The sequence below is a fragment of the Pristis pectinata genome, chromosome 9, assembly GCF_009764475.1.
Source record: "Pristis pectinata isolate sPriPec2 chromosome 9, sPriPec2.1.pri, whole genome shotgun sequence".
NCBI classification, from domain to species: Eukaryota; Metazoa; Chordata; class Chondrichthyes; order Rhinopristiformes; family Pristidae; genus Pristis; species Pristis pectinata.
Window position 1 is genome coordinate 6,370,558 of NC_067413.1, and position 14,817 is coordinate 6,385,374.

At 47.3% G+C, this 14,817-nt stretch overlaps 1 protein-coding gene across 1 annotated transcript in view; it reads left to right on the forward strand.

Annotated features, from left to right (window-relative positions):
• Positions 1-522: 522 nt before the first annotated feature.
• LOC127574430 (matrilin-2-like) overlaps positions 523-14,817 on the forward strand; it is a 28,628-nt gene continuing 14,333 nt past the window's right edge. The window contains exons 1-6 of the mRNA XM_052023438.1: positions 523-562; positions 2,795-2,932; positions 7,042-7,611; positions 11,316-11,324; positions 11,462-11,578; positions 14,061-14,183. Of these exons, the coding sequence (XP_051879398.1) occupies positions 523-562; positions 2,795-2,932; positions 7,042-7,611; positions 11,316-11,324; positions 11,462-11,578; positions 14,061-14,183 (997 nt within the window). The remainder of the gene's footprint in view (positions 563-2,794; positions 2,933-7,041; positions 7,612-11,315; positions 11,325-11,461; positions 11,579-14,060; positions 14,184-14,817) is intronic.

Genomic DNA, 14,817 nt, shown 5'->3' on the forward strand with positions numbered 1-14,817 from the left:
GAAGCCAGTGAGATCTCTGAATGGCCAGTTAGCGGATTATTGGAGTTTTACTGTTATTTTCCCCAGCTGGGACAATATTCAGCAGCACAGCCTCCATGAGAGGAGGGGGGAACGGAACTGGGGTTTCAGCCTGATGAAGGTCCGACAGGGTGAAAAGAGGTAGAGGGGAGAGGGGAGAGGGGCAACAAACAATCTGCTGGAGGAACTCAGCGGGGCGAGCAGCATCTATTGGGGGGAAAGGAATTGCCGGTGTTTTGGGGATGGGGTGGAGGGTCGGGGGAGTTGGGGGTTGCAGGAGTGGGGTTCCAGGAAAGAACAGCAGCAGATTTCCTTCTCAGGCAAGGAAGGGATTGAACCAAAAGCCAGATCACCAGTAGTACTCACTGCTGGATAACAATGTCTCTGTTGGCACGGAGGCGTCTGAGGCTAAGCGAGCTCGGTGCCAAATTAGCAGGCCTCAGCTGGTGAAGGAGTCCTGTGACTGGGCTCAACGTCTCAAGGTCAGGGAAGGGAGAACTCACAATGACGCCAGCCTTTTCTCAAGAGCTTGCCAACCCGTCCTGTTAGTCCAAAGGTTATGTACGCAAGTCCTTCACTACAGCTTGAAGCCAAGTTACTCTGCAGTGCAGCACTAAGACACCAGAGAGAGCCACTGAGCAAACTCTTCCTTGAATCACACACTGGGGGTGTGGTACAACAGGTAGAGCAACTGCCTCACAGCTCCAGAGGCCCAGGTTCGATCCTGAGCTCGGGTGTTGTCTGTGTGCAGTCTGCACATTCTCCCTGTGATCGTGGAGGCTTCCTCTGGGTGCTCTGGTTTCTTTCCACATTCCGAGAACAGACTAATAGGTTAATTGATATTGTAAATTACCCTTTAGTGTGGTAAGTGGTAAAAGAATCAAAGGGAAGTTGATGGGCATGTAAGATAGAATGCACGGTAGTGGGGCAGGCACAGTAGTGTAGCGGTTAGCGTAACGCTATTACAGCACCAGTAACCTGGGTTCAATTCCGGCCGCTATCTGTAAGGAGTTTGTACGTTCTCCCCGTGTCTGCGTGGGTTTCCTCCGGGTGCTCCGGTTTCCTCCCACATTCCAAAGACGTACGGGTTAGGAAGTTGCGGGCATGCTATGTTGGCACCGGAAGCGTGGCGACACTTGTGGGCTGCCCCAGGACACTCTACGCAAAAGATGCATTTCACCGTGTGTTTCGATGTATATGTGACTAATAAAGAAATCTTAAAGAAATCTTAATGTTTCAGGGTTACAAGAAAATGGGATTGTTCTGCTTGGAGGTGGATGGGCTGAGTGGCCTCCTTCTAAACAATAAGAGTCAAATTTTTTATCCTGGGTCTCACTGTCAATGCCCACACTAATTACCCTTGAGAAGGTGCTGCTTACTCACCTTCCTGAACAACTAGGGTAGATGCGTAGATAGGGTAGACGGTCAGAGTCTTCCCAGGGTGGAAATGTCATATACTAGAGGGTAAAGGTTTAAGGTGAGAGGGGGAAAGTTTAAAGGAAATTTATGAGGCAGGTTTTTTTTGCACAGAGCGTGGTGGGCGCCTGGAACGGGCTGCTAGGGGTGGTGGTGGACACAGATACAATAGTGACATTTAAGAGGAATCTAGACAGGCACATGCACAGGCAGGGAATGGAGGGATACGGACCATGTGAAGGCAGATGGGCTTGGTTTAGGTTGGCATCGTGGTTGGCACAGACATGGTGGGCAGAAGGGTCATTGGTTAATTAGTTTATTATTGTCACATGTACCGAGATACAGTGAAAAGCTTTTGTTTGCGTGTCATCCAGACAGATCATTCCATACGTAAGTACATTGAGGTAGTACAAAAGGGAAAACAGAATGCAGTATAAAGTGTTACAGTTACAGAGGAAGTGCTGTGCAGGTGGACAATAAGGTGCAAGGGCCTCGACGACATAGATCAGGAGGTCCGTTCAGGAGTCTTATAACAGCAGAATAGAAGCTGTCCTTGAGCCTGGTGGTACGTGTTTTCAATTTTTTGTATCTTCTGCCCAATGGAAGGGGAAGAAGAGAGAATGTCCGGGGTGGGAGGGATCTGTGATTATGTGGCTGCTTTACCGAGGTAGCAGGAAGTGTAGACAGAGTCCATGGAGGGGAGGCTGGTTTTTGGAATAGACTAGGCTCTATTCATGTATTTCTGCAATTTCGTGCGGCCCGGGCAGAGCAGTTGCCGTACCAAGCCGTGATGCATCCAGATAGGATGCTTTCTATGGTGCATCAGTAAAAATAGATGAGGGTGACTGGGGACATGCTGAATTTCCTTCACTTTCTGAGGAAGTAGAGGCACTGGTGAGCTTTCTTGGCCATATCATCTATGTGGCTGGGCCAGGACAAACTGTCGGTGATATTTACCCTAAGGAACTTGAAGCTCCCAACCATCTCCACCTCAGCACCGTTGACGCTGACCTGTGCTGTTCTATGTTCTATGTACTGGTGAAGCTGCTTCCACGGTGCTGTCGGGCAGGGACAGGTGATATTTTTCCATGTTCGGACGATGATTGAATTGAACTGAACCTCCAGGGGGTGGTATTCCTAGACAGTGCGTTTTATGGGCGAAACGTACTGCAGCCACAGTGGGCCATTGATGGAGACAACGAATGTTCAGTCTGTTCGATGGGGTGCCATTCAATGGACTGTTCTGGTTTGGCTGGTGTTATCCTGTTGGAACACAGAGACGTTATCTGAAAATACCTTTCATCTTTAGGATTTTAATTTACTGTGTCCTTAAATGTTAATCCTCGCTTTGTCTCGTCAGATACAAAGATGATTCTTGGAAGGATCGTTCTCTTTCTTCTCTTCGAGGTGGTGCTGATGGAGAGTGTTGCAGTGACCAGGCAAATCCAGCAGTCCAGAGTGAGGGAGGGATACAGAGTGGCAGGACAGCGACATATTGGTAGGTCTGTTGTTCCTTCCACATTGGCCCAACCATAAAACCCCAATGAAATCACCAAAATGCCACGACCAAGAAAGCTCACCAGCACCTCTACTTCCTCAGGAGGCTAAAGAAATTTGTCTTGTCCCCGTTGACACTCACCAATTTTTATTGATGCACCATAGAAAGCATCCTATCTGGATGCATCACAGCTTGGTATGGCAACTGCTCTGCCCGAGACCGCAAGAAATTGCAGAGGGTTGTGGACACAGCCCGGCACGTTACGGAAACCAGCCTCCCCTCCATGGATTCCGTCTACACTTCTCACTGCCTCGGTAAAGCAGCCAACATAATCAAAGACCCCACCCACCCGGGACATTCTTTCTTCTTCCCCTCCCATCAGGCAGAAGATACAAAAGCCTGAAAGCACGTACCACCAGGCTCAAGGACAGCTTCTATCCCACTCTTGTAAGACTATTGAACGGTCCCCTAGTACGATAAGATGGACTTGTGACCTCGCAATCTACCTCGTTATGACCTTGCACCTAATTGTCTGCCTGCACTGCACTTCCCTGTAACACTTTATTCTGCATTCTGTTATTCCCTTGCATTTCCCTTGTGCTACCTCAATGCACTGAGGTGATGAAATGATCTGTATGGATGGCATGCAAAACAAAGTTTTCCACTGTACCTCGGTATGTGACAGTAATAAACCAATGCACCAATTTACCAAAACTGAGAGATTTGCATAGGGAAGATCCCTTTAATTGATCGTGTCTGTGGAGGGTGAGGGGCTAGCACTTTAAGGGTGAGTTCAAGCCCCAATCCGAAGCCCAATAGATCGAACCTACTTTCAAGTGCAGTACTGATGAAGTGCCACACTGTCTGAGGTGTTGCCTTTTGAATGAGGTGTTAAGTTGGGTCTTGGGTGGATGCAACAGGTTCTATCTGGAAGAGGAGGGACTTTTCCTTGGTGCCCTGGGCAATATTTTTCCCTCAGCTCATACCATTAAAACATTATTCTTAGCGCATGAAACTGAAGATAAACAGCCGATGCTGGAGATCTGAAATAAAAACAGAAAACACACAGCAGGTCAGGCAGCATCTGTGGAAAGAGAAACAGAGTCAACATTTCAGGTCCAAGAACCGGGAAAGGGGAAAAAAAGATCATAGTTATTGTTATACAGCATGGAAACAGGCCCTTTGGCCCAACTCATCCATGCCAACCAAGAGGTCTATCCAAGCCAGCTCCATTTGTCTGCATTTGGCCCATATACCTCTAAACCTTTCCTACCCACGTACCTGTCCAAATGTCTTTTATACCCACCTCTACATCTTCCTCTGGCAACTCGTTCCATACGTCCACCACCCTTATGTGAAAGACCTGCCCCTCAGGTCCCCTTTAAATCTTTCCCCTCTCACCTTAAATCTATGTCCTCTACCCTATGAAAAAGTCTGTGACCATCTCCCTTATCCCAGCCCCTCACGATTTTATAAACCTCTCTAAGGTCGCCCCTCAGCCCCTCACATTCCAGGGAAACAGTCCCAACCTACAGTCTCTCCTTATAACTCAAGCTGCCCATGCCCATTAATATCCTTGAGAATCTTTACTGCACCCTTTCCAGCTTAATGACATCCTTCCTGTTGCTGGGAAACCAGGCAACTTTCAGTTGCAGACAAAGTGGTGCTAGGAACTGACAGGGCAAAGGAAATATCTGTGATGGGGTGAGACCAGGTCAATGGGTTTATAGGGCAATTGGATGCTAATTCTGCTTCTTTAACTGCGCTGCATGTTCCTAATAGCAACCCAGCAAAACAATATTTTTTATTTTCATTCAGCTGTTGATGGTAATGTGGGAAAAGTAAGTTACAGGGAAAATTAATGAGAGGATGTATTGCTCTATCAGCCAGCATAGACTCGATGGGCTGAAGGTCCTCCTTCTATATAGTAATGAAATATGGAAATAAATAGAATTTTCCCCTCCACATCCTACTGACGGTCTCTGCCTCGTTTGTTCACGCAGTTTCACAACTTCTCACAGTTCCCCTTTCAATCAACAGACTATATTTTGAAACGAAGCCTCTGTTGCAATTATTGAACACAGCACCAATTTGTGCACAGCAAGCTCCCACAAACAACACAGAACAGTACAGCGCAGGAACAGGCCCTTCGGCCCATGATGTAGAGCCGAACTAGTTAGGCTAGTAATTAAATGCCTAACTAAACTAATCCCTTCTGCCTGCACAACGTCCATCTCCCTCCATTCCCTGCACATCCATGTGCTTATCTAAGAGTCTCTTAAATGCCAATATCGTATCTGCCCCCACCACCACCCCTGGCAGTGCATTCCAGGGACCCACCACTGTGTAAAAAATCTTGCCCCGTACATCTCCTTTGAACTTACCCTTTCTCATATTAAGTGCATGCCCTCTAGTATTAGACATTTCGACCCTGGGAAAAAAGATACCAGCTGTCTACTCTATCTATGCCTCTCATAATCTTATAAACCTCTATCAGGTCTCCCCTCAGCCTCTGCCACTCCAGAGAAAACAACCCAGGTTACAACAATATAACAATGACTGCGTAAGCATGTGTTGTGATGTTGATTGAGGGATAAATATTGGCAGGGATCTCAGGAAAACCTCCCCTGCTCTTCTTTTTAAAAATAAATACTTTGCAACCTTTTACATCCACCTCAGACAGCAGACGGTACCGCATTTAAATGTCTCAACCTGAAGGCACTCTGGAAAGGATGGGCATCAGTGGCTTGAATGGGACTTGAACCCTCCTGCTCAGAAGGCAAGAGTACAATGAACCAAGTCATGACAGCCACTGATCATAGGTCAGCCTCTTGTGAAGCTATCATATGGTCTCAGATATGTCTCTAATACCATACTTGCCTGGTACTAATAAGACTCAGAGTCATTGAATCATACAGCATGCAAACAGGCCCTTCAGCCCAACTGGTCCATGCTGACCAAGATGCTCGTCTGAGCTAGTCCCATTTGCCTGCATTTGGCCCATATCCCTCTAAACCTTTCCTATCCATGTACCTGTCTAAGTGTTTTTAAAATGTTGTTATTGTACCTGCCTCAACCACTTCCTCTGGCAGCTCGTTCCATATGTGCACTGTGTAATGAAATTGCCCCTCGGGTCCCTTTTAAATCTTTCCCCTCTCACCTTAAACCTGTTCCCTCAAGTTTTTGTTCTCGTTTACCTGGGAAAAAGACTGTGTGCCTTCGCCCTGTCTATGCCCCTCGTAATTTTATGCACCTTTATAAGGTCATCCCTCAGTCTCCTACACTCCAAGGAATAAAGTCCTAGCCTGGCCAACCTCTCCCTGTAACTCAGTCCCTCAAGTCCTGGCAACGTTCTCGTAAATCTTCTTTGCGCTCTTTCTAACTTCTGAGGCACAGCCTCGGAATAAAAGGACATCCCTTTAAAACTGAGATGAGGAGGAATTTCTTCAGCCAGAGGCTGGCGAATCTGTGGAATTCGTTGCCACAGACAGCTGTGGAGGCCAAGTTTAAGGCAGGGGCTGATAGGTTCTTGACTGCTAAGAGGGTTAAGGGTTATGGGGAGAAGGCAGGAGAATGGGGTTGAAAAGAAATCAGCCATGATTGAATGGTGGAGCAGACTCGATGGGCAGAATGGCCTAATTCTGCTCCCATATCCTACAGTCTTATGGTCTGTATTATTGGATGCAAGATGGCACCGGAGCGTGGCGACTCGTTGCAAGCTGCTCTCTACAGATCTACTCATTACCATTACTATAATCGTTCTACACTTTTAAATTTAAACTCTATCACTAACTATTACTAATAATGTTCTTCTACACTTTACTCTGTACTGTTTTTGCTTTTACCTGTACTACCTCAACGCACTCTGTACTAACTCAATGTAACTGCACTGTGTAATGAATTGACCTGTACGATTGGAATGCAAGGCAAGTTTTTCACTGTACCTCAGTACAAGTGACAATAATAAACCAATACCAATTCCTTTTTCCTATGTCACTAGCTTAATCGTGGGCCAAAGGCCCAGCTCCTATTCTGTACTGTTCTATGCTCTACAGCAAGGTAACCAAAACTGTACACAATAACTAATGATTCCCTGTGTATCTGTGCAGACAGAGAATGCGTGGGAAAAGCCTTGGACCTGGTCTTCATCATTGACAGCTCACGGAGTATACTGCCGGTGGACTTCGAGAGGGTGAAGAATTTCATCATTAACATTCTCAAGTTCCTGGACGTCGGGCTGGACAAGACCAGAGTGGGTTTAATCCTCTATGGTAGCACCATCGAGAAGGTCTTCTCGCTCAGTACCCACAGGAATGTGGCAGACATGATGCAAGCGGTGAGGGACATGGACCACCTGGCCACTGGCACCATGACAGGCATGGCCATCGAGTACGCCATGAATGTGGCTTTCTCCGTCCAAGAGGGGGCGCGGCCTCTCAGTCTGAATATACCGCGGGTGGCTATTATTGTGACGGACGGGAGACCACAGGACAGGGTGGCAGAGGTGGCAGCTCGTGCCAGGGACTCCGGCATTCTCATCTTCGCAGTGGGTGTTGGGAGGGTTGACATGAGAACCCTGAGGCTCATTGGCAGCGAGCCGCATGAAAAGCACGTCTTCTTTGTCCAGAACTTCAGCATGATCCAAACCCTCCTCTCCGAGTTCCAAGCCAAAATCTGCGGTACGTTCCGAGGGCTCCGGCACTGTCCCGTTCGAAACACAGCAGGGTCAGAGCTTCCACCACCCCCAAAACCACAGGCCGATGCCCCTGGACCGCTCGGCTCGTCCGGGATTGGCTCCAGCGCTGTTCTCCAACGCGAGGTCAGCTCCCAGCACGTCAGCAACACACACAAAAAAGTGCTGGAGGAGCTCGGCAGGTCAGGCAGCATCTATGGAGGGAAATAAACAGTCGACGTTTCCAGCTGAGACCCTTCATCAGGACTCTCCTAGTCAGTCTGGTGTCGGGGAAGCACAGAGCCCCTGTTGTGAAACAGGTTCGAGGTCTCAGAGGCAAGGACTCTGAACACAGTCTTGGAGATAAATGATTTATTTACAAAAGACAAACGCGGGGAAAGGGTAACAAGAATAATACACACACGCGCACAGTTTATAGCAAGCATGGGAAAATCGCAACAGGGGTAAAATACACACACACACAACGAACTGGGTACATAAAATCAAGGAAAAACAATACGACACCCACCACCACCCCTAGACTCAGTGCAGGCACGGCCCTATGCTACCAGGGATACTGACTAAAACGCTCCCACCCCTTTTAACAGTGCACACCTCACCAATGATCTCTCCAGCGCCGTTTCACAGTGCTCAGCCTGGAGCGAAGCAGGGTCATCCCTCGGAGATAAAAGAGAGAGAGCCAAGCACATGTGGCACTCTTTATAGGGCTGGAGGGCTGGGGGGTCCAGCCCAGGTAATTTAAAAAGGCCAATGGCCCGGTGCCAGCAAGGACTAGTCAATCACAAAGGCCAATGGGCAGGTGTGCACTGATGGGTGGGGCGGGGCCAAACCTTGATTGGCAGTGGTGTGTCTTCCGACCAGGTAGGGGCAGTGCTGTCATCTGACCAGGTAGGGGCAGTGCTGTCACGTGACAGCTACGACCCTCCACAATACAGCCCCTCAAGACCACTGACTGATGTCCCATGAATGCTCGGTTGGGATCCTACAGAGAAACTCAAGCAGGCCATTTGGCCCGTTATGCCCAGGTGCCAAATACTGGGAGGTGGGATTAATATAGATGGGTGCCTACTGGTTGGCATGGATACAGTGGGCCAAATGGCCTATCTCCATGCTGTACGACTCTTATAGACAATCCCAGGAAAGAGGTTATTAAACCGGAAAGAGTGCAGAAAAGGTTTACAAGGAAGTTGCCAGGACTCGAGGGACTGAGTTAGAGTTGGCCAGGTGGGGACTATATTCCTTGGAGCCCAGACACTGACAGGTGACCTTTGAATGCACTCAGTCTTTCTCCCAGGGTTGGGGAATCGAGAACTAGAGGGCATGGGTTTAAGGTAAGATTTAATAGGAAGCTGAGGGTCAATTTTTTTACACAAAGGGTGGCCCATATGTGGAACGAGCTGCCAGAGGAAGTGGTTGAGGCAGGTACAATAACGACATTTAAAAGACAGTTGGACAGGTCCATGGATAGGAAAGGTTTAGAGGGATATGGGCCAAACGCTGGCAAATGGGACTAGCTTGGATGGGGCATCTTGGTCAGCATGGACCAGTTGGGCCAAAGGGCCTGTCTCCATATGACTGTACGACTCCATTTCTAAAAACAATTGGGACCTGCCAATAAATACAAATGTTAAAAAAAATTAAAATCATTAAAATCTTTATCTTATTACCGAAACCCACAATGTTACAATAAATAAATATATAATCTGTACCATTCCGGCAATAGTACTTCCCATCCATTCCCAGGAGAGCTGCCATGCCGGGCAGGAATGACCCAGCCCACGTTTGGTGAGACCACTTCCCATTGCCTGGGAGCCGGTGGAGGTTGGTGCTGCCTTGTTGGACTTGGCAATGATCCATGGAAGCAGCACAGGGGGCAGCCACAGCCAGCAGTGGTTGGGTGAAAGGTATCGTCCACTGTGGGATGACACCGGTGCTGACGTCTGGGACTTCCGCAGGGATTCTGTGGAAATCAATCCGCGCTGTAATAAAGTAGACAACAGCAGAACCAAGGAGCGTACAATAAGTGCTTTATTATTTAACGCTAGCGGGAGTGAGGGATACAGAGAAAGAGTAAACAGTGTAACCCGTGCTCTGTACTGATCCCCACTCAAAGATTTACATGTTTGTGTCCCTCCTTTTATACTTAATCTAAAGATGCCTATGTGCAGAGTTGCACATACTTGGGCAGTTGCTTACAGCAAACTTTAGCAAAACAAGATATGCCTTAAGCACTTCTTTGTTTCACCCAAGCACCTGCAAATCTTGCAGTCATAACTATAGTCACGCCATGGTTGAAGCAATAACGGCTGTACATTATTAACCCTTACATTTCCAGTTACTTTTACAATTCTCCGGCTCAGTCCCAGCATTAGCACTGGCCTGAGCCAGTATAATACTGGCTCACTTTTTACACAGTGGGCAGCTCCCCCAACCCTGAGTTAGAGGACACTGGATTCAGATAACTGAGCCCATTACTCATGGACTGATCCTGGACTACAGTACTCAGGCAGTACTGACTGTTGCCACCGATAGACAGGGTGGTGAAGAAGGCTTTTGGCACACTGGCCTTCATCAGTCAGGGCACTGAATACAGAAGCTGGGATGATGTAGCAGTTGTACAAGACCTTGGTGAGGCCACATTTGGAGTATTGTGTTCAGTTTTGGTCACCCTGCTATAGGAAAGGTGCCATTAAGCTAGAAACAGTGTAGAAAAATTATACTAGAACGTTGCTGGAACTTGAGGGCCTGAGTTATAGGGAGAGGTTGGGCAGGCTAGGACTTTATTCCTTAGAGCATAGGAGACTTAAGGGTAACCTTATAGAGGTGTATAAAATCATGAGGGGCATACAGAGGGTGAATGCAACACAGCCTTTTTCCCAGGGTTGGGGAATCAAAAACTTGAGGGCATAGGTTGAAGGTGAGAGGGGAGAGATTTAATAGGAACCTGAGAGGCAACCTTTTCACCCAGAGAGTGGTCCATATATGGAATGAGCTGCCAGAGGAAGTGGTTGAGGCAGGTACAATTATATAATTTAAAAGACACTTGGACAGGTACATGGATAGGAAAGGTTTAGAGGGACATGGGCCAAACGTGGGCAAATGGGACAAGCTTAGATGGGAACCTTGGTCGGCATGGGTGAGTTGGGCCAAAGGGCCTGTTTCCATGCTGTGTTACTCTATGACTCTCTGCTGTCCTCTTGTATGAGACTAATATTAAACACTCTCAGGTGGATATAAAAGATCCCGGGGTACAAAAATAGAGAGGTTATCTCCTTCTGACCAACATCAACGATCAGTTTGCTGTTTGTGGGAGTTTGCTGTGCATACATTGACCGCTGTGCTTCCTGTATTACAGCACCAGAGAGAGCAGACAGGGCCTCAGTTTAATATCTCATCTAAGAGATGGCGTTTTGAACACTGCAACACTTTCTCATTACTGCACAGGTGCATTAGCTGAGGTATCAGTGCTCAATACTGGAGTGGGATCAGAACCCATTGATAGGGCTACCCTTTGAGGATTGCTTGCATGGGATCCTTCAGAGAAACATGCAACACTTAAGGAGGCCATTTGGCCCATTATGCCCATGCTAGCTCATTGAAAGATTTATTCTTTGTTTATGTTCTGCATGTTTTTGTTCTTTTATTTATCCAGTTCCCCTTTGAAAGTTCCTATTGAATCAGTCTCCACAGTCCTTTACGGTAGAGTGTTCCAATTCACGATATTGCCAGCATGAAGCCAAAAGTGCTCCTCTCTGCTTTGAACCTATTGCCATATTTGTTTCTGTTAACTATCATTTGTTGGTAAACCTTTCCTTTTTTATTGGCTACAGATACAGACCTTTGCGGGGTAATTGGCCACGGATGTGAGCAGATCTGTATTAACACGCCAGGATCTTTCATATGTAAATGCAAAGAAGGATTCATCCTGAACAACGATCAGAAAACCTGCAGAAGTAAGGAGAATCAATGGTTTAAGGAAAAGCTCTTTGGTGCTCTGAACGGGAAATGTACACAGACTATGTCTTCTGATCCGTTCTCGAACAGGTTAATGAGAGATCTGAAAATGTGTGACCTTACTGTGCCTAACACCTACAGTACCCTCACACCTGAAATCCTGTGGCTACATATAGAACATAGAACATAGAACATAGAACAGTACATCACAATACAGGCCCTTCGGCCCACAATGTTGTGCTGACCTTTAAACCTCATCTAAGACTATCTAACCCCTTCCTCCCACATATCCCTCTATTTTAAATTCCTCCATATGCCTATCTCGTAATCTCTTGAATTTGACCAATGTACCTGCCTCCACCACCACCCCAGGCAGCGCATTCCATGCCCCAACCACTCTCTGGGTAAAAAACCTTCCTCTGATATCTCCCTTGAACTTCCCACCCATTACTCTGAAGCCATTCCCTCTTGTATTGAGCATTGGTGCCCTGGGAAAGAGGCGCTGGCTGTCCACTCTATCTATTCCTCTTAATATTTTGTACACCTCTATCATATAAACTAGCCGGACTCGCAGGGTAGTGAGAGGACAGATGGAGAGAGTGAGGTCACCACACACTCACCCCTCACCTACCTCCATAACGTGAGCTGACTCCATCACTCCCTCAGTCTTCTGTTAAACCCTCTCAGGTGGATATAAAGATCCCAGGGTGCATTAGATCAGGGGGTATCCACTTTGTTCCGGCCAGTATTTGTCCCTCCACTAAGATCACTGAAATGGATTACCTGGCCTTTAGCACATTGGTCTTTGTGGGAGCTTGCTGTGCCCAAGTTGCTGTGTACTCTTGTGTTTCCTGGAGAGAGCAGACAAGGCTTCAGTTCACCATCTTCTGGCAGCACCGAGGCACGGCTGGTGGTGCAGATGCCTCACAGCTCCAATGACCCAGGTTCGATCCCAACCTTCACTGCAGGTCTATGCGCGTTCTCCCTGCGACCACGTGAGTTTCCTCCAGGTGCTCCAGTTTCCTCCTACATCCCAAAGGTGATAGGATAATTGGTCAATGTAAATTGCCCCTAGTTTGTAGGTGAGTGATGGAATCTGGGGGAAGGAGGCAAGAATAAAATGGAATTGGTGTTGTGTCTAAGTGACTGCTTCATGGACAGTGGGAATTCAATGGGCTGCAGAGCCTGCTTCCGAGCTGTATTGTTCTACATTCATTTATAAGATGTAGATTTATTATCACGTAGATGCCTTGGCCAAGAAAGCTCACCAGTGCCTCTACTTCCTCAGGAGACTAAAAAAATTCAGTTTATCCCCTGTGACACTCACCAACTTTTATCAATGCACCATAGAAAGCATCCTATCTGGATGCATCACAGCTTGGTACAGCAACTGCTATGCCTGTGACCGCAAGAAACTACAGAGAGTTGTGGACACAGCCCAGCGCGTCACGAACACCAGCCTCCCCTCCTTGGACTCTGTCTTTACCTCTCGCTGTCTTGGTGAAGCAGCCGGCATAATCAAAGACCCCACCCACCCGGGTCATTCTCTCCTCTCCTCTTCAATCAGGTAGAAGATACAGGATCCTGAGGGCACAAACCACCAGACTTAAGGACAGCTTCTACCCCACTGTGATAAGACTACTGAACGGTTCCCTTATACAATGAGATGAACTATGACCTCACGATCTACATTGTTGTGGCCTTGCACCTTATTGCACTGCACTTTCTCTGTAGCTGTGACACTTTATTCTGTACTGTTACTGTTTTTACCTGTACTACATCAATGCACTCTGTACTAACTCAATGTAACTGCACTGTGTAATGAATTGACCTGTACGATCGGTATGCAAGACAAGTTTTTCACTGTACCTCAGTACAAGTGACAATAATAAACCAACACCAATACCAAAAACAGGGGAAGCTCCTCCAAGACAACATTATCATTGTGTGGTACATATATAAAACAGTACAGCACAGAAACAGGCCCTTCGGCCCACCATGTCTGTGCCGAACACGATGCTGAATTAAATTAAACCTCTAGAGAAACAAAGGACTGCAGATGCTGGAATCTAGATGAAAAACACAATGACGGTGGAACTCAGCACTTCTGCCGAGTTCCTCCAGCATCATCATAAATTAAACCTCTTCTGCCTGCCCATGATCCATATCCCTCCATTTCCTGCATAGTCCTGTGTCTATCTAACAGCCTCTTAAATGTCACTCTCATATCTGCTTTCACCACTACCCCTGGCAGCCCGTTCCAGGCACCCAGCACTCTCTGCGTAAAAAGCTTTCCCCTTCTCACCTTAAATGCATGTCCTCTCCCATTTATTTACCTGTAGCCTATTTTCTCATACGTGCCTATCAACTCCTCCCACATTCTTTTTGCTCACTACCAAATATTGCTCAATCCGCACTCCTTGGGTCTTTCAATCACAGTAATGGTACTGCCTGCATGCATGTTGTTGTTGTTATTGACAGAGATTGACAACTGCTACCTTGGGGAACATGGGTGTGAACACGAATGTGTCAGCACAGAGACCTCTTTTATCTGCCGGTGTCACTCGGGATTCACACTCAACCCAGATGGGAAGACATGTCGACGTAAGTGTCCGTCCAGGTGTTAGCCAAGACTTTACTCTGTTTCATCTGTATATTCCCCACAAGTTTCTGGTATTCCCATGTTGCTAGACGCATCATGCACATCTGTACAAGACGCTGGTAAGGCCACATTTGGAGTCGTGTGTGCAGTTCTGGTTGTCCTGCTATAGGAAAGATGTCATTAAACTGGAAAGGTTTCAAGAAGGATTTACGAAGATATTACCGGGACTGGAGGGTTTAAGTTATAAGGAGAGACTGGATGCGCTGGGGCTTTTTTCCACTGATGTTTAGGAGGCTGAAGGGTAACCTTGTAGAGGTTCATAAAATCATGAGGGGCATAAATAAGCTGGATGGTCACGGTCTTTTCCCCAGGGTAGGGGAGTCCAAAACTAGAGGGCATGGGTTTAAAGTGAGAGGGGAAAGATTTAAAAGGGACCTGAGGGGCAACTTTTTCACAAAGAGGGTGGAACAAGCTGCCAGAGGAAGTGGTAGAGGTGGCTACAATTACAACATCTGAAAGACATTTGGACAGGTACGTGGATCGGAAAGGTTTAGAGGGATATGGGCCAAACGCAGGCAAATGTGACCAGATCAGTTATGCAACTTGGTGGGCATGGACAAGCTGGCCAGCATGGAT